We start from the raw sequence: 18,530 nt of genomic DNA, 5'->3' as shown, positions 1-18,530 counted from the left end.
CATATGGGGAGTAGCCTCTCGGCTGGAAATTAAATTAGCCCAGCTATAAAGCAGGAATGTGGGGTGGGAAGCGTCTGATGAGCCAGCCTTCTGGGGTAGAAGCGCTACCACCACCAAATGCCCTCCCGGGTGCCATCCGCCTGTCCAGTGCCCCAGCTGGCTCCTCCTGCACAACTGTGGGACAACAAAAGGGGCGAGACTTTCTGACTTTGGGTGTGCAGATCAAAGCCCAGCCAACAGGGGGGTCATTCCCAGTAAAATGATAAAATGACAAGAGATGGCTTCGTGAGATGGAAGCGGCCAGAAATTCTGCATCCAGGCATAAAAACAGATCGGAGGGGAAGAAGGAAAGGAGGGTGGAGGACCTGGAGGGGGAATGAGAGGGCCTGGGAAGGGCAGGGGAGCTGGGAATACACTCGTCTGTTTCCCAGTGCCGGGTCTATGCGGAGCGCTAAGCCACATGAGGAGCACATTTGGAGCAGGTGTGTGCCTGCTCCCCCACCTCTTAATGACCAGTTTGGGCCTTGTGGCTGGAGCAGCCTGTCCCTGCTCAGCTCCTAGGAATGCTAACAGTGAGCTCCCAGGACTGTGCCCCTTGAAGGTCTGAGGAGCTGGGAAGTGGATTCTCCCATCCCACAGTTTCCCGCTGATGAAAAGCTCCACACAGACAAGCAGAGAGCCAGCAGCTTGGAGCACACAGACCCGGGAACACATCCTAGGCCAGCTCCGGCACCGGCATATTTTCTGAATTTCTGTCATGGAAACCTCTGTGCCTTTTCACATGTATTCCTTCAACCCAGAAGCAGGAAGCAGGTGACGGCTCAAGTTCTTGGGTTCCTGCCACCCACACGGGAGACCTGGGTTGTGTTCCCAGGCCCCAGCTGGGACCCCCAAGCCACTGGGGCATCTGGGGAGTGAACCAGTAAATGTGAGCTCTGTTTGTCTGTCTTGTTTGTCTCTGCCTCTCAAATAAAAATAAACCTTATAAAAAATGGGCACTCAACGATATTTGCTATGTGAGCAAATCTTTGTAGCCCCAACACCTGGCACACAATAGATGCTCAGTAAATTAATAAAAGGAAGATGCAATTATATGGAAGGAAACTAAAATCGGTGGGAATTGAAATACCCAGCCGCCGAGAGCTAGTTGACATCAACTTGACTTCCTCCCTGAGCGATTCCTGGCTTCCAAATAAATGGAGTAATCCCCAGGGGGTCTTCTCCCATGCCAGTGTCCTCTGGAAGGAAGTGACATGGCAACTGCCCTCTCTCTACCCTCTGTGGAATCCAGAGAAGCCAATGGATTTTATAGCCAAGACCAAACTGCACCAAATCTAAGTCAGAATGTAACTGACAAGCAACCAGCAGCTGGGAGAGTCTTTGCAAAAGTCACGTGTTCACCAGGAGCCGGGTGGGGCCAACGGTTCAGAACCTCAGCTGGCTGCTGCACCAGCACAGTGCAGCCACACTGGGGAGAACCTCTCCCTGCAGCCCACACGCCAGACGCTCACACATGGGACCTGTCACATCTGGAGGCTGATCAGCCACAAACGGCTCCCACCGCGCAGGTGACGGGCTCTTGCACTTCCCGTCCCCACAAAGACACCATCTGGGGGAGAAGAGGCGGCTTGGATGGAAGTCTTCAAAAGCCAACGAGAGCTCAGTCTCGAGGAAGCTGGCACATCTGCTCCCTTGGCAAATGCTCTTTCTGACAAAGTACAAAATACTCAAAAGCCTGTTCTGCACTTCTGTTTCCAGCTGGGACTGGAAGAAAAGACAGCCCTAAAAATAACTGTGCATGGCTCAACATTCCATTGGAGGAGACAGGGAAAGAGGCAGGGCCAGCACAGGGGGCCGCCCAGCTCGCACCGGCAGCCCCTGACCGGGACAGGTGTACCCTGTACACAACTCCCAGCCTCTCCCGTCTGTCCTCCAACCAGAAATAGAATCTGGCGCTAATATATGCTTAGAAATGCACTTCAAAGCCAGACCTCATCAAGAGTTGCAATCACCTGTAGCATGGAATTTTTCCAGGATGGAGTTGGGTTCCTTCTAGGTGAGTGATGGAAACAAGACAGAAACTTTGGGAATGAGAGCAGTCAGCAATCAAATGTGGCTTCTCCAGCCCTGCGCGGCATCCTGAGACACAAGGGCTGAGGTTCGCCCTGGCTGGATCGGGCAGCTGCAGCACTTGGTGCTCCCTGGTGCTCCCTGGCCTCTTGCTTACACTGCCAGCTGAGACTCCCCTGACCCCACCGCCACCAAGGAATGCCAGGGATGCCCTCTGCACACATGCTAGAGGGAGAGGAAGAGGTTGGTAGGGCTCAGCTTGCAGGAAGGATGGCTGTCTCTCCTCCAAAACTTCAAACCACAGAACTAAGGCCATTAGGGACAGTTGTCCAAGTCACCAGGGAGGCGACAGGGACAGGCACAGCTAGATTCGGCAGCAGGAGTGAGCCCAACCACTATGGCTTCTTCTTTGGATCTCCCCTTCCCTGCTCTCACAGTTTTTCTCACATTTTTCTCCAAGGAGGTCCTCCAAAAGTTCATGGGAAATGCAGGTTATGAACAAAACTATGCATGGATTTCAAATTTTTTTGCACCAAAATGTAAACTCTTTTAAAAAAAAGTTATATTTGAAAAGCAGTATTACAGGGAGACAAGGAGACACACACACACACACACACACAGAGAGAGAGAGAGAGAGAGAGAGAGAAACTTCCATTCATTGGTGCACTCCCCAAATGGTCACAACAGCTGGGGTCAGGCCAAAGCCAGGAGCCTGGAACTCCATCCAAGTCTCCCAAGTGGGTGGAGGAGGCCCAAGCACTAGGGCCATCTTCCACTGCTTTCCCAGGTGCATCAGCAGGGAGCTGGGTCAGAAGTGGAGCAGGTAGGGCATGAACCAGCACTGCTATAGGATGCCAGGGTCACAGACAGCGGCTTCACCAGCTGTGCCAAAACGCCAGCCCCTAAACTTATCTTCTCATTCCACGTCTCCATAAACTTCTTGAAGTGCTCTTGGATATGCCTCTCGCCATGACTAGGAGCTCCTGGAGGATTCAGACAATGGCTCAACACTTTGTTTTCCAAGTCCTTGTTCACTGCAGGGCCCATTCTTGGGTGTCAAAGGAGCCGGTGGATAAATTCACGGATGACTGAATGGACGGCAGACATCGCATTATTCCATTAGCAGTGGCATCCAGATGTTCTGGTCAGGCACTGGCAACAAGGCTGCCTCATTATTTCCTGATCTTCACAAGGCCCACAGAGAGAGAAGGCAGGTATTAAATAACCCTGTAGAAGATGCGTAACTTTATAGGAAGGGAAGTGCGATAAGAGAGAGAAGCTAGTGGAGTATACCCAACAGAGCAGCCCAGGCTGGTGTGAAGCTGTTCACCTCTAGACCATGTGCAGTGCCCTTGGCAAGTGCAGCAAGGGTTCAGGGTGGAGGTGGGGGGTGACCCAGATAGGAGGAGCAGAGGGTAAGTACATCGAGAGATCGCAAGATCAGCAGACCAAGCTTGGAGTGCGCACAGGGGAAACCCCGAGACTCCTGTAACTGAAGTTGGGTACAAACAGGTAAATCAACCTCCATCTCGTTCCACTCGTCTCCTTTCCCAGAGACACCTAATCTGAAAGTTACCTTTGTGTCCTGGGCTGTGTGACTACAGAGCTTTTCTTTAAGTGTTCCCCTCGGCTCCAGACACAGAAAAGGAACATGCGTTTTTTTTTTGTTTTTGTTTTTGTTTTTTTAAACATACTGGCTCTGTTTTCAGCTCAAAGTTGCTAGTATTTACATGTAGCACTCCCATTATTTACGAAGACCTCCATGGTCTGTGCAGAGTGACCAATCATTTTGGTGCTTGCATGGGAACACGTGCACGCATGCACACACACACACACACACACACACTATGGGAGCTGCCCTGGGCCAGGCAGACTGGGAAAAGCTTTACCTTTCCCAGCACCATCAAACATCTTGCCCCATAAACGGCACCGACATGGAAGCCCTTGGAAACAGACATAAGCTGCTTGGAGGAAAGTTGAACCTGCAATGAGCCTGCTTAGAGAGCAGCAGCAAGTGCAGGCTTATTCAAGAAGCTCCTGCAAGGCCTGACTTGAAAGTTTCAGCAGCCAAGTGTGGGCTCTCCACCTTGACCTCAGCCACTTTCTTCCCAGGGTGCCCCATGGACTGTAACCCCAGGGCTGGGCCAGTTCTCATCCTGCGGAAGGAGGCAGGGCTCAGACAGACACCACAGGTTTGCAATGACATCTTCAGCAAGAGGACATGCGGGCTTTAAGAAAGGAAGAAGCAGGCAGCCTACTGCAGGGGTGGAGGGGGCAGGGAGAAAGGGAGAGCAAGATTGGGGGTCAAACTCCCGGTCCTGCAAGAACTGTGAAGATCCGGCCTTGTGGCATAACAGGTGAAGCCATTGCCTGCAATGCTGGCGTCCCATGTGGGTGCTGGTGTGTGTCCTGGCTGTTTCACTTCCCACCCAGCACCCTCCTAATGACCTAGGAAATGCAGTAGATAGATGATGGCCCGGATGCTTGGGTCCCAGCCACCCATGTGGGGGACCCGGATGGGGCTCCTGGTTCCTGGCTTCTGCCTGGCCCAGCCCCAGCCATTGTGACCCTCTGGGGAGTAGCAGCAAATGGAAGATTTCTCTCTCTTTAACTCTGATTTTCAAATAAAGAAATAAATAATCTTTAAAAAAAAAAAAGGAAAAAAAAAAAAACTCTGCTCCAACAGCCCCCAAAATGGCACTCATACCCAAGAACACTCCTCAGAAGTGTTGTTAAGTTAGTTCCTACGAAGTTAACTAACTTAAGTTACAAGTGTTGTTAAGAAGTTCCTAAGAAAGAAAAGAGAACTCTGCCCTCAAAGAGAAATGCTAGGTTCCACACAATTTTTTTTTAAATATTGATTTATTTATTCAAAAGGCAGAGTTATAGAGAGGCACAGGCAGAGAGAGAAAGAGAGAAGTCTTCCATCTGTTGGTTCACTCTCCAAATAGCCACAACAGCCAGAGCTGCACCAAGAGCCAGGAGTTTCTTCTGGGTCTCCCACACAGGTGCAGGGGCCCAAGGACTTGGGCCATCTTCTACTGCTTTCCCAGGCCATAGCAGAGAGCTTGATGGGAAGTGGAGCAGCCAAGATTCGAACCAGTGTCCATATGGGATGCCCTTTATTTTGTTTTAAGAGAGAGAGAGCGGGAGGTCTTCCATCCTCTGGTTCACTCCCCAGATGGCCGCAACAGCCAGAGCTGCGCTGATCTGAAGCCAAGAGCTTCTTTCGGGTCTCCCATGTGGATGTGGGGGCCCAACCACTTGGAGCATCTTCTGCTGCCTTCCCAAGTCACTAGCAGAGAGCTGGATGGGAAGTGGAGCAGCTGGGACAGGAACCGGCACCCATACAGGAATGCGGCACCAGAGTGGGACGCTTAGCCTACAATGCTGGCCACAGACTACTGCTGTTGAAGAGATAAATATGTAACCTGACAGTAAGCACTTAAAAGCTATTATAATTAATTTGGGGACAGGCATTTGCTACAGCAGTTAAAATGCTGCTTATGATGCCCACATGCTGTATCAGAGCGCCGGGGATGGAGTCCCGGCTCTGTTCTCCATTCCAGCTTCCCTGCTAATTTGCACCCTTGGAAGCAGCAGGTCATGGTTCAAGTCCCTGACACCCACATGGGAGATGTGGATGTAGTTCCTGGCTCCTGGGCTGGACCTGGCGCAGCCTGAGCTCTTGTAAGCATTTGAGAAGTGAACCAGCAGATGGGAGATGCCTCTCTCTCTCTCTGCCTTTCAAAAAAAAAAAAAAACAAACCTGTCTTGGCTAAAATCTCCAAGGTCATGATCACTGTGCTCATTGGACAGGCAGAGGCCTGTATGGGGAGGCTGAGGGTATGAGCCGTGTGCCAGTCACACACAGTAGGACAACATACTGGTACACAAGGACAGCACAGTTAGAGAGAACAGCTAACGCCGAAGCCGAACAAGAATGTCCAGGACACACTGGATGGAGGAAATTCAATCCTGCAATGTGCAGACTTGAAAAAAGTGGGGAAGTGGTGTAGCTCCCCAGTCTGGTAATAACAAATGAGTGACGCTTAGGCCAAATGGGAGACAAAAAGGGACAGTGTGTGTGTGTGTGTGTGTGTGTGTGTGTGTTGGGGGGGGGGTGGAATCTGGCAAACAGAGGCAGCTGCTCCCCGTGCCAGCCAGCTGTTGTCATCCTACAGGCAGGCCCCAGAGTGTCCGCTCCTTTCCAAAAGCAGCTGGAAATCAGGACTTCCATTGTGACATCTCCCAGTCTCTCCCTACTGGCAATGAATTTACACGTTTTCAAAGGTCTCTGCATTCTCATTTCTACTCAGTTCCACACTGGCAAAGCTAACCTGTGGCGGCAGAAGAGCGTTTGTCCTTGGGACAGTGACAGTCATCAGAAGCAGGCAAGAGAGCACCTTTGGGGGCTCTTAAACTGCTCGCTCTTTTTTTTTTTTTTTTTTGAAAGGCATAGAGACAGACAGAGATGTATCTTCCATCTGCTGTTTGAGTCCCCCAGAAACTTGCAACAGTCAGGGTTGGGCCAGGCTGAAGCCAGGAGCTCCCAACTCCGTCCAGATCTCCCATGTGGGACCCAAGCACCTGAGCCGTGACTGCAGCCTCCCAGGGAGCCCGTTAGCAGGAAGCTGCCATAAGAAGTGGAGAGGCCAGGATTTGAACCGGCACTCCGACATGGGATGTGGGCATCCCAAGCAATGACCTCACCACTGTGCCCCAGGCCTGCTTCATGCTGGCTCTTGGTCTTGGCACTTGTTACCCACACACTTGTAGGTTCGCTTTGGGAAAAATTCACCGTGTTGCACACTTCCGACTTGGGCACTGTTCTGTAAGTATGTGGATAAAAACTTGACTCAAATAACCCATAAGTCAGATTTACAGATACAATAATATGATGTCTGGGATTGCATCCAAAAAATACTGAAAAGAGAGAAAATGCAACACTTCCTTAGAAATGATGGCGGGAAGCTTGGGAAAGCTATAAAATAAGGCTGTGCTGAAAAGTGGTTAAGAGAGTAGAACCCACATGAATGCTGCAATCTGTGAACATCATTCAGTCCTGTAGCGGGTAAGGGCAGGTGACTGGCAGGGCCAGCACGCTGCAGAAGAAAGACCAAGTTCTTGGTCAAGGGCATGAACTCAGGGTGGGCTGAGTCTTTTCTTGGAGATCTTCCTGTGCACAGCCAGCCACTGGGGACCAGTACAGAACAAGCTGCCTCCCAAGGTGGGGACAAGGGTGCTGAGGGTGTCACAGGCTGCAACAGGAAAACAGTGGCCACAGAGAGTATGTGGGGGAGCATTCCCAAAATAAGAGTCTGAGTAGCATGGGTGTAGTGGGCAGCCTAAAGGACCAGGTGGGAGAAGAGGCAGGGCTGGGAAAGGGGGCACTGGCTGGAGACCGTGATCAGAGGAAGAGAGCTGAGCACACAGGTGCTGTGGTTGGTGCAAAGGCTACAGGGATGACCCGGAAGTGATGGGTCGGTGCAGGGAGGGCACGGGTGAGCACTACCACCATCAGCGCCTAAGTCCAAGCAACAGGACGGGCTGAAGAGTGAGCATAAGGCGTCCAAGAGCTCGTAAGTACAGAGGCAGAAAAGGAGAGAGAAAAACACATTTAATCTCAGGAATACTTGCTGTGGCAAAGTCTCTGTCTTTGGAGCAAACGGAGGGGAGGGGAGGGGAGGGGAGGGGAGGGGAGGCGAGGGAGGGCCTAACCGGGTCCAGCAGAAACACCACATTGCATTTCAGTCATGAATAAACCTCCAAGTTGTGGGGTTGGGAGGGCCCTCGGGAGGCATTCCCTTCTCCTGTGGGTTCAAGAGGCACAGCCACCTACAGGTACAGCTGTATGACCTTGGGCAACCTTGGCAAGCTTCCGTTTCCTCCTTTGAAACGCAAGGAAATCACACAGGAAGGCTCGCAGTTGAGATGAAATAAGCGCCTGGCCTTCTGGCCTGCCCAGCACGCCCTGGCTGGCTCAGCCAGAGGTTTTCCTTCTCCCTATTGCATTTCACGTAACTGACACTCTTGCCCCTTCTTCCCTCCTTCACTGTCTTTGGAAAGTGTACACTACAAAATCACATTTAGAATTTTTTACTGGGGCCTGCGCTGTGGTGCAGCAGGTTAAGCCACTACCCACACAGTGCCAGCATCCCATAAAGGTGCCAGTTTGTGTCCTGGCTGCTCCACTTCTGATCCAGCTCCCTGCTGATGCACCCAAGAAAGCAGCAAAAGATGGCCTGGGTGCTAGGGCCCCTGCACCTACATGGGAGACCTGGAGGAAGCTCCTGGCTCTTGGCTTCAGCCTGGCCCAGCCCCAGCTGCTGAGGTCATTTGGGGAGCAAACCAGCAAATGAAGGATCTCTCTGTCTCTCCCTCACTCTCTTTGTAACTCCGCTTTTCAAATACAAATAAGTCTTACCAAAAAATAAAGATTTTACTCTATCATCAGCTGCTGTTGCTTCTTAAAACGACTTTTAGATTTATCAGTGATCTGGCAAGACAAATGTGGTTTTAGTTCTTAAATCAGTGCTTAAATGACTTTGAGATTTCTTTAAGCCTCTGGATTTTTGGTCCAGCAACTACGACAAGCTCTTCAAGGACAAGTTCATGGTTCTCGTACTTCCTCTGGGCTCTACAAGTACACACGCCCCAGGCATGGGGAGAACAGTGGAAAACCAACCTAGATGGCACTACAAAGGACAGTACGTGTCATTCTACACCAGCCCAAGCCCATAGAAGGCAGGACACCAACAGCAGACCCCTGCATCGAGGCTGGACTAGCAGTGGGCGTCCACCAGCTGCTATAACACGTGTCACTCTGGTGGGGGATGTTGAAAGGGGAGGAGATTGTGCATGCCTAGGGGTAGAGGGTATACGGGAAACCTCTGCACTTGACTCGGTTTTCCTGTGAGTATATAACTGCCCCCCCAAAAAAAAACCACTAAGTCTATTTATTTTTTAAAAATTAAGTTTCTGTTTGAGAAAAGCAACCTTGGAGTCTTCACCGACACTGATCGTGTATGTGTCCGTCGGACACGTTTGTAGTTTTCACCAAACTTGTGTGATGCCGGTGAAACATTTGGCCATTGGTGTAGGGCTCCTTGCTTCTAAGACGCTCGGATTTGCCACTTGAACTGGAAGGAGGCAGATAAGCGTAAGGAGTTTTTGAGCCCCACCAGGCTATACATTTCGACACTCAAGTGGTCACTTGACGTCAAAAAGATCAAACTGGGTTAACTCCGGGTATTCTGACCCTACTTCAGTATCTTCCGCTTGCTGAAATCTGTCCCTTGTTGTCCATTCTGGTCTGGTCACCCCCTTACCATCATTCAACAATCCTAGGCACTTTTTCGTTTTCCTTCTAAGTGAGACTGACATTCTCCATGATCTATTTATTCTCTGAATCACCATCCTTGGAAATACGAATGTTGAACGCCATTTCTCATTGGAAAAAAAAAATTAAGTGCTCGCTAAATCACCATTAGGTAAATGAAATAAAGATAGGTAAACCTGATTTTATAAGAATGCACCGCCCGTGGAGTACAGGAAAAGCCTCAAAATGATCACTCCGGCGCTTCCCCCATTCAATATTCCAAGTTCATGATAAGGGCGCCCTGGCCTCCCTACCTTGCTCGGCTCCACCCCACCCTCTCCCACGGGGGCTCCTCCACTTGGGGCCGCTCTACAAGCCCTGAGCTCTCGTGGGAACAGTCTGTTAACTCGTGTGTCCCGGCAGCGCCAGCACGCCCTAAGTGCCTGGAGACTGGGACCACCAGCCGGCAGGGCACCAGGGACCCGCGCATCAAGAGGAAGGGCGGGATTCCAGCCAGAGAGGCAGGGAGAGGGCGCCCAGCGGGCAGCGGGCACCAGGAGTGGTCAGCGGGCGAACCACGGCCTCCAACGGGGACAGCGCACGGGAATTCAAGTAGCCCCCACACCTGGCATTTCCAGGCCATCTCCTGCAAGCAAGAGCAAAGTGCTCGGCGCGCTGCCGGCCCGTCCCATCAGGGTCAGCTACTGCTGCAACTCTTAGGAACTCCAGAATCAAGGCTGCTGGTTCCCACCCACCACGGAGGAGACTCCCGCACACCAAGCCCGCCCTGGGCAGCATCCGCGGGACTCTCGGCCGCCGCCCACCCCCGCCCACCCCGGGGCTGGGGCGTGGCTAGAGGAGAGCCACGCCTTCCCCACCTGCTCCAAGTTAGGGGGCGGGCACAGGGCCCTAGGGAAGGGGGTGCCCGCAGGTGCGCGTCCGCGGCACGTGGGCGGGGAGGCGGCGGCGGGGGTGGGGGATTCGGGCCCCTCGGTCCTGGTCCAGGTGAGATTAGGGAACGGAACGGGGCTGGACAGGTAGGAATCCGGGTCCTTGCCATTTTTCATGCCCCCCTGTCACAGGTCACCGTGAGGAAACGAGCGATCTTCTGTTACCTGCTCAGCACGCTGAATTGCCTGACTGGCAGTCATTATGGAAGAGTACACAGCTTCCCCCCCCCCCCCAAAAAAAAGGGAAAGTGGACCAGAGTTCACCTCCCGCTTCCCGCTCCCAAAGCAAAGGCGGCTCAGGGACCCATTCAACCGCGACGAGTCTGAGGCGGGAGCGGCTGGACCCACTTGGCAAGGGCGGGGCGCGCTCGCTTCTGCCCGCCCCCTCCCCTGCGCTAGGCGGGGCTTCCTGAGGAGCCCGAACGCCATTGGCTTCTCGGAAGTCACTCTGGCCAGTCCGCGCTGGGACGGGTCCCGCCGGCCCCACCCACCGCCAGCGCGGGCCGCTCCGCCCAGGGCTCAAGCCAGACAGGTGAGGCCCGAGCGCGAGGCGGAGGGAGCGAAGGGGGTGGGGGCTCCGCTGCGGGTCACGTGACCTGGGACAGCCTCGGCCCCGCCCCCAACGCGGGGAAGCCGCGCCATCTGTCTCTAGGGCTCAAGCGGTCCTCGGGCCAGATGCAGTGATCCTCACGCGACACAAGGGCCGTGCTGACTGATCCCTGACGCCGACGGGTTGGGGAGGCGGGGGGACTCGGCCATTTTCTCCCTCTTCCGGACCGGGCCCTGTACGCGAAGGCTGCTGTGGCTCCCACGTGGCCGCGTCGGGCCGTCTGGGGCCACGTTGGACGCCTCGGGTGACCCGCCTTGCACAAGGGAGCGTCTCTTCACTCCCCCACTCGTTCGGACACGAGTTTCTGCTCACTTCCCTGCCCTTGCTTTTGATGCCACCGGCCATTGGCTCCTCACACATTGCCCCGGGGTCCCATGTTGGGGCCTTTTATGGGTTTCCGATGCTCAGTGGCTGTGGGGGCAGCGACTTGGGGTCCGGAGCCACACGTGGCCCCTCCATCGAGGTGCATGGCCCCTCAAGAACTGACCCTTTAGCAAGCCAGAGTCCAGCCCTGGCCGAAATGCAATCAGCTCGGTGTGAAACCAAAGGCTTAATTTTCACATCTGCCAAATTTACAGGAAAAATGGTTTTTTTAAGCCCAGCAATGTACCGTGTGTGTGTGTGTGTGTGTGTGACAATGTGTACAGATCTGCACTGGAAAGCCTACAGCGCTCTTCTTTATAAACGTGTTTCCAAGTGGCAAAAGTCAAATTTTTTTTAGTCACCCAGGAGCTTGAGCTATTTTTCTAACTTTTTTTTTTCCAAGCCACAGAACCGTTGTAGGCGGTATTTTAAAAAGCACTTGACATCCAAATATAAAGGCTTTGGATACCGCTCTTATCTATGTATAAGAAGTGGATTTTGTTGGCATAACCTCTTGGTTGCAATGTAGATTTAGGATGATGGTACTTCTAAAGTACTCCTCACGCCCTAAATTTTCCCCAGATCGCTTGATGAGAAAAATCAAACTAAAACCTCGACAGAACCTAACATCAGTTTTATTTGATGTGAGTTTTATTTTGGCATAGTTTGAGAGGGCTTGCAGAGTCAAGATAACTTTTTAAATATATATAGATTTTAAAAAAGTTTCATGCTCTACTTACAATTAGTTTTCAAAGATATCAGTATCTCATTTCTCTTTGGTCATGGTAAATGTTTTCATGTGAGGTAGGCGGCATATTGTTTTCATTACCCTGGAAAATATGCCACATACTTGGGGAATTCATTTTGCTGGGATTCCTGACCATGCCAACAGCCTGGGACTGAAATTTCTCGTCCTGTGTGAACGCATCGACTGTTAAATGAGAGAGGTAGCGCCCTATTTGGAAACTAACTCTATTCACAGCAAAAGAAATGCTCATTATGTTCTGCCTTTAGTGTGGACATTCTGTGTTTTCTGCCAGTCAACTGAATTTCCATGTTCATAGAGTGAGAACATAAAGTATTCAAAACCCGAGACAGCAGCAGCAGGCAAGCAGTCCCAAATTTCTTTAAATAAATGCTCCTCCCTGATTTAAGACTAACAGTGGTCTTTTTTTTTTTTTAATTTCTGGTGCACTTTCAATTATAAATAATTTTCATGATTCAAAGAATTCGTTTTTAATTCATTTTTTTAATAACCAGAAAAGCCTATGTCCTAGCACATGTTTTCAACAAAAAGGCCAATTAGCATGAGGATATGGCATGAGGCTTTGTGACAGTTTTTTTTTTTTCAAAATATCAAAAAGTTTTCCGTCAAGCAAAAAATAAGACACCAAATTAGGAAAACAGATACCACGAGAGGTCATTTAAAAATCCCAAACAACACGACGTTAGCGGGGCAATTGCCTTCATAAATATTAGTCTACACCAAATTAGAATTTTTCCATAATTAGGGTCCATTCTAAAATTCAAAATCTAATTGAGTCAGCATTCAAGTCGTAATTGTTGTGTTCTATTTTGATAAATACTTTTAAAGACACAGGCTGCAACCTTAAGAGACCTGATCAATTACAATGTATCATTCAGAAGACAATAAGTGAAAGTTAACACACACGCTGCAGCATTTTATTTATCTAAAACAAATAGGTGGCTATTAAATATTGACTATTTTATTAACTCAAGCATCTGGGAAAACACTTATGATTAGGTTAATTTATGTTATATTTTCCCCTCAACTTGTAAAAGATTAATCAACCATTTTATGGTCTAATTTAGGTGCCTAATTAAAAACAGAGTTCAGCACATGCTACACTGTCTTGCTAATAAATCCTGACAGCTTTGTAACATGACGGTTTGTATTTCAAATTGTTGCATACAAATGTAGATTTTTGATCTTCACCCAGCAGCTTGGAAATGAGTTGGAAGCTCCGGTTAAACTCCAGCACTGAGAGTGCAATTACTTCAAAACAGATCATCCCCAATCAGATCTTATCTTAAATTTCCCTCCGGGAAGCCAGAAGCGTTCTTTGTCATCAGGTTTTTAGACCTAGATTAAGAGAAAGGGAGGGTGGGCAATTAGGCTTCTCGGCATTTGTTAAAATAAAAAATGTGGACAAGATTGCCATGTGAGATGTCTCAAGTCACTGGGGTTTTTAGAATCTCATTCTAAGAGACCTGCTCCAAGTGTTGGCTGTATGAGTGTTCTGTTTAATATGTACAAATTAATTATTCAGCCTTCACTGGAGGCAGTATTTTGAATGAATACATTAATTCCCAAGAAGTTGTGGACCGTGTCATTTAACCCTATGTCCCCCAGCACCTCCCCGCCTTGAAAAAGGGCAAATGGCAGAGAATAAATCCACTCCTCGGGCGGGCGAGGACCCTGGCTGCGTTCTCTCAGCCTCTTGTACTGGAGGGAAATTTGTGTCATTTTAATGACTCCTTTGATTCTGTCGTGCACGGAGACATAAAACTGCCACAGTGGTGTGGGTGCCTTCACTCCACTTCTAAACCAACTTTGGATATTACTCACCGAGCCTGTTTGGGAGTTCATGCTCTTTTAAAATGACTGACATCATAATGCCCACTGCCGTCACTGCAGGCACCACAGTCAGAAGCCTGTCAAAAACGTTAAACCCAGCTCTGAGCTCCTCTGTAGCTTTGCCCTGTTTCCAGCTGTGAGTCCTTGGGCTAGTTGCTTAACCTCTCTGTGCCTGCTGCTGCTCCTCCGTAAAAGTCCCTACTTCACAGGGCTGTAATGAGGATTAAATTTGCTAATCCTGTAAAACTTGAAACAGTGGCTGGCACACAGGGAAAACACTCAGTAAGTGTTAGCTAACAGTATTATTAAACCACACACACACACACACACACACACACACACACTGCACTTGGTTTAATGTCAGCCACCGAGTTAAAACGCCCACCTATGTGTACCACTCAAACTGGGGAAGGGGAATCCAGGAGTTTCTGTCCCTATAAAAATCTCAGACACGTTTCTGTATAACCAATAATAATATTTGGCACACTTAATTCACAAAGTGAGGTCATGCAAGTCCATGAAAATCCATCACCAGTTAAAACAGATTAAAGGTAAAAAAAAAAAAAAACTTTAAAAGTTAGATATTAAATGTTTGGCTAGTCCAAGTTTCAATCAAGATTCCAAGCCTAGATGTCTAGGGATGTGTCTTCTCCACCCCTTGCAAATGGCAAGTTTTGCAGAACCACACCCCGCCCCTACCCCAGTTTTCGGATGTTTCCCTACCCCACCACCACCACCACCCAGGGCCGGCAAGCCACCCCGAGGGGACCCCCGCCAGCACCTGCTGCTGCATTTGGAAGGTGGATTCCACGGGGCCGGATAATAAACTCGGGGAAGAGTCCCAATCACAGACGAAAACAAACTGGGTCAGGAGGCTGGGAAAGTAAAGATCTCCCCGTGCCGGGTGGCAAGGGGTCGGGGTTCCAAGGCCATCACCACCCCTTCGGATCGGGCTGCGGGGGCGAGAGTCTCATGCGAGCCGGAGTCCCATTCCGAAACTCCAGGCGCATCCGTCGGCCGCCCTGCGCCCCCAGAGCCGCACGCCTCGACCCATTAAACCGATGAACGAGTGACCCTGGCACCCAGCCGTGCGCGCCCGTGGCTGTGGGTCTCCCGCGCTGTCCCGCGACCCCGTTCCGAAGACTTGCCCCAGCCTCGCTTCCCAAGGGCCACTCTCCCGGGTGAGCGACGGGGCCCACCTCGCTTGGGCCGCCAGGCCTAGCAGAGCCCTGGGGCACGGCAGCGAGGCCCAAAGGCGCAGCGTGGGCGCCGGGAATCGGGATACCGCGCCCCGGGCCGGGAGTCTCTGTTTAAAAATCACCGCCTTTGCAATAATTCTGAAGCCAACACTTCTTTTTCCAGACAACTACAGTATTCTTAATTTATTAAAAAAAATGTTTAACTTAAACAGATAGCATTAAAGTTGCCTTTTCTTTAAAAAAAAAAAAAACCCACTAGCCCCGCGCTCCGGGGACGCTGCGTTTGGGGCCGGTGTGCAGCTTGCTCCTCCCGCAGCACGATCCACGGGGTCACGGCCGCGCGGGCCTGGTGCTTCCCGGGGCGCGACCGTCCGGCTCGGGAGGATGAAGGGGTGTCCCGGGCCCGCTGCGGATCCCGCAGGTTCAGCCGCCCCCGCGGCCGCTAGCAGCGCAGACGCAAGCCGCGAAGCCCGAGGGTCTGCAGTGCGTCTCTGTCCCTTACTCTGCGTTCCGAGGCCACGAAACGGGAGAGCGGCAGGTGGACGGCAAGTCGCCCGCACGACCTAGCGCAATCCGTGATTCTCCAGCCAGCCCCCCCCCCCAACACTTGTCTGATCCCAGAAAATAAAAAAATAAAATAAAAGGAAAAGAAAAGAAAAGAAACCCGGGCTGCCTCCAGCTGTGGCCAGGTCCACCTTGGAAGGGCGCTGGCCTGCTCCCGGGACGGGGCGATGGGCGTTGTGGAAGCGGTGACAATACTATGGCCGCAGCGACGACAGCACACCACCGGGGAGGGGCCCAGCGTGCGCGCCCGGCTTTGCGCCCATTACACAGATGGCAGCTCTGAGGCGCGCTCACCGGACCAGAACCCTGAGCCCCGTGGGCGACTTCTCGCAACAACAAACGCACAGGGCTGTGGGGCCAGGGACTGGGCGAAGCCCTTCAGAGCGCGGGTTTGGGGGCGAGAGGTCGGCCCCTTCGGCAGTCTCCATCCTATCCGAGTCCCCACGGCGGGGTGGGGACAGGGAGCGGGGTGGGGGTGTGAGGGATCCCCGTTTTCCCTTCTCTCCGTTTTGTTTCCGGAAGTCTGCCGCCTCTTGGAAGCCCACTGGGTCTGGGGGGCTGGCGGGGACCCGTGCGCGCGCGGGCTCGGGGAATGATGACCGGAAAGAAGGAGACCCTCAGGGCGGAGACGGTGTTTGCAGACGCCGGAGTCTGGCAACCCCTTGCCCACCCGTGCGCCTCGCCCGGACTCTGCCAAACCACCTCTGCCCCAAGGCCCGGGAGCTGCGGGAAGCCGTGGGCAGCGGTAGCGATTCTGTCTGTCCCTTCGGACTGGAAAAAGAAATTTTGGGCAGCAGCCACCTCGAAGCTACTCTGGTTTCCAATCCCTGGATACCCTCACCACCACCACCACCACCCCAAAAAAAAGTCTTTGTGCCCCCGACGTGTCAAGAGCCCGCGGAGACACGCGTTCCTTGCTCTTCGCTCCCCCCAGCATCAAGGCCGGGGTAGGCGGGAAACGGGTGGGCCCTGCCCGGGAGGCGCCGGGAAGCCTTCAAAGCTGCGCGCCGCTCACACCGGCTGCAGTGCGCGCCTTTGCCCGACAGAGACCAGCACCGCTCCACGCTCCGCTCGCCGCCCGCCCCAGCTCACCCTCCCGAGCCCGAGACGCTGGAGCCGAGCGCGGGTGCGACGCCCCTCCCGGCCCCGGGAGCCAGGAGCAATGTTAACTCCGAAACCCACAACCTCCCTGCGGTCTCGGCAGGACGCTGTCGCCGCCCGATCCCCTAGAGTCTGGAGCGCAGAAACTGCTCAGAAGTTGGTGCAGGGAGCAGGCTGTGTCGGCGGGGGCGCACAACGCTCCTCCCAGCGTCCCGGGGGCTCCGCCAGGAAAAATTAAATCCTGGCGACCCTGATTGATGCGTATGGGGCGGCAACGCCATGGCTAGAGGGCACCCTGCTTCTCCAAGCGCACACCAAGTCGCTGCCCCGTTGCCTGTGGTTCTTGAGCACCGCGGACCACTGAGCCGCCGGCGCTGCGCCAGAAGTTTCTCCGGGTCTTGGCGAGAGCCGAGCTGGGCGCACCCGGCGTGCGCTCGCCCCCTTTGCAGCCTATGCCGCCGCCCCGCGCCCTCGCCCGCTCCCGCGCGCACTCACCGGTACCAAGCGAGGCCCTTGTCGTAGCTGCGGTCGAAGAAGTGGGGCTCGGCGCCCACGGCACGCACGTCGGGGTGCACGCGCAGGAACTCCAGCAGCGCCCGCGTGCCGCCCTTCTTCACGCCGATGATGATGGCCTGAGGCAGCTGCTTGCTCCCGGACCCACTAAAAAAGCTGGAGATGGGACTGGGGGAGTCCGGCGCCTCGGGACCCTGCTCTTCCTGGCTCGCGGCGCCCTCGTTGGCCAGCAGAGTGGCCGGCGGCGCCCGGAACGGCAACCTGGGAGGCGTCCCGTCCGCAGCGGTGGCCAGGGCGGCCGGCGGGGCGTGCGCGGCGCGGGAGCCCGAGCCCAGCAGCAGCCCTGGCGCGGCGGCGCAGGAGCCGGCGCACGAGTACAGGAACATGTAGAGCCAGACGCAAAGCATGGCGAAGAGCAGCGCGAGCTTCCTCCTCACCGGCGGCGGGGGCGGCTGCGGCTGCGACAGGAGCCGGCCCGGGACATCGAGGCAGGAGCGGCCGCCGCTCAGGCGCTGCCCCATGCGCTGCCCGCGGGCGCGGCCAGGGGCATGGCTCAGCACATGGCCAGGGTCCCGCCGGGGCAGTGAGCGCAGAGAGGGCTCCCCCTCCGCGGCTCGCCGGACGCTTATTGCCCCCGCGTGCCCGCGGTCAAAGCGGCCGCCGCTGCCGCCGCTGCCGCTGCTGCTGCTGCTCTCCAGGTGGCGGCGGCAGCTGTAGCGGCGGCGGCTCTTGACATGTTGTCCCGGGAGCAGCCGCAACTGGAACGCCAAGTCGGGGCGGCGGTCAGTGCTGGCCCAGGGGCTGCTCCTGCGGCGTCACGGCCCGCTGCGGGCTAGCAGAGCCCCTGCGCGCGCTCTCCCGGAGCGCTCGGGACGGTGCGCACGGCTGTTCGCCGGGGCTGCCTGCTCGCCGTTCTGAGCGCCCCAGTCTTGGAGAGCAGCCCCGGCGGAGGCTGCGGAGGAGAACTGCGCAGGAAGCCAGCGAGCAGACCGAGGTGGAGGGGGCGGGCCCGGCCTTGCGGAGTGACGGGCTGCTCTTCCTACCAGAAGCGGCGAGCACCACGCCGAGGGCGGGGCCTCACCCAGGACTCAGCAGCCAACCCGCTCCCGGGGCGTGGAGGTGTGGAAAGAGTTGGGGGCGGTGCAGAGCGACCGGGTGAGGCTATTGGCTTCGGGGGCGAGGGGGCGGGCTCATGGGGGCGGAGCCAGGGGCTGGTGCCAGCCGCAGATGCTGGGACGGA

General features: G+C 53.9%; 1 protein-coding gene across 2 annotated transcripts in view; it reads right to left on the bottom strand.

Annotated features, from left to right (window-relative positions):
* Positions 1-18,259, bottom strand: part of LOC100352865 (heparan sulfate glucosamine 3-O-sulfotransferase 3B1) — a 46,145-nt gene extending 27,886 nt beyond the window's left edge. The window contains exons 1-2 of one of the 2 annotated variants that reach the window (XM_089317846.1): positions 17,273-18,206; positions 12,545-13,418 (exon numbers count right to left, since the gene is read on the bottom strand). In XM_089317846.1, coding sequence (XP_089173972.1) covers positions 13,361-13,418; positions 17,273-17,811 — 597 coding nt within the window. In that variant the 5' untranslated portion in view covers positions 17,812-18,206 and the 3' untranslated portion in view covers positions 12,545-13,360. Of the gene's footprint in view, positions 1-12,544; positions 13,419-17,272 lie in introns of those variants that run through there. The other variant, XM_002718869.6, reaches the window with a different exon arrangement.
* Positions 18,260-18,530: the final 271 nt, after the last annotated feature.

The sequence above is a fragment of the Oryctolagus cuniculus genome, chromosome 17, assembly GCF_051225735.1.
Source record: "Oryctolagus cuniculus isolate XC-2025 breed Fujian yellow rabbit chromosome 17, ASM5122573v1, whole genome shotgun sequence".
NCBI classification, from domain to species: domain Eukaryota; kingdom Metazoa; phylum Chordata; class Mammalia; order Lagomorpha; family Leporidae; genus Oryctolagus; species Oryctolagus cuniculus.
This window is presented reverse-complemented; position numbering and strand designations above follow the sequence as displayed.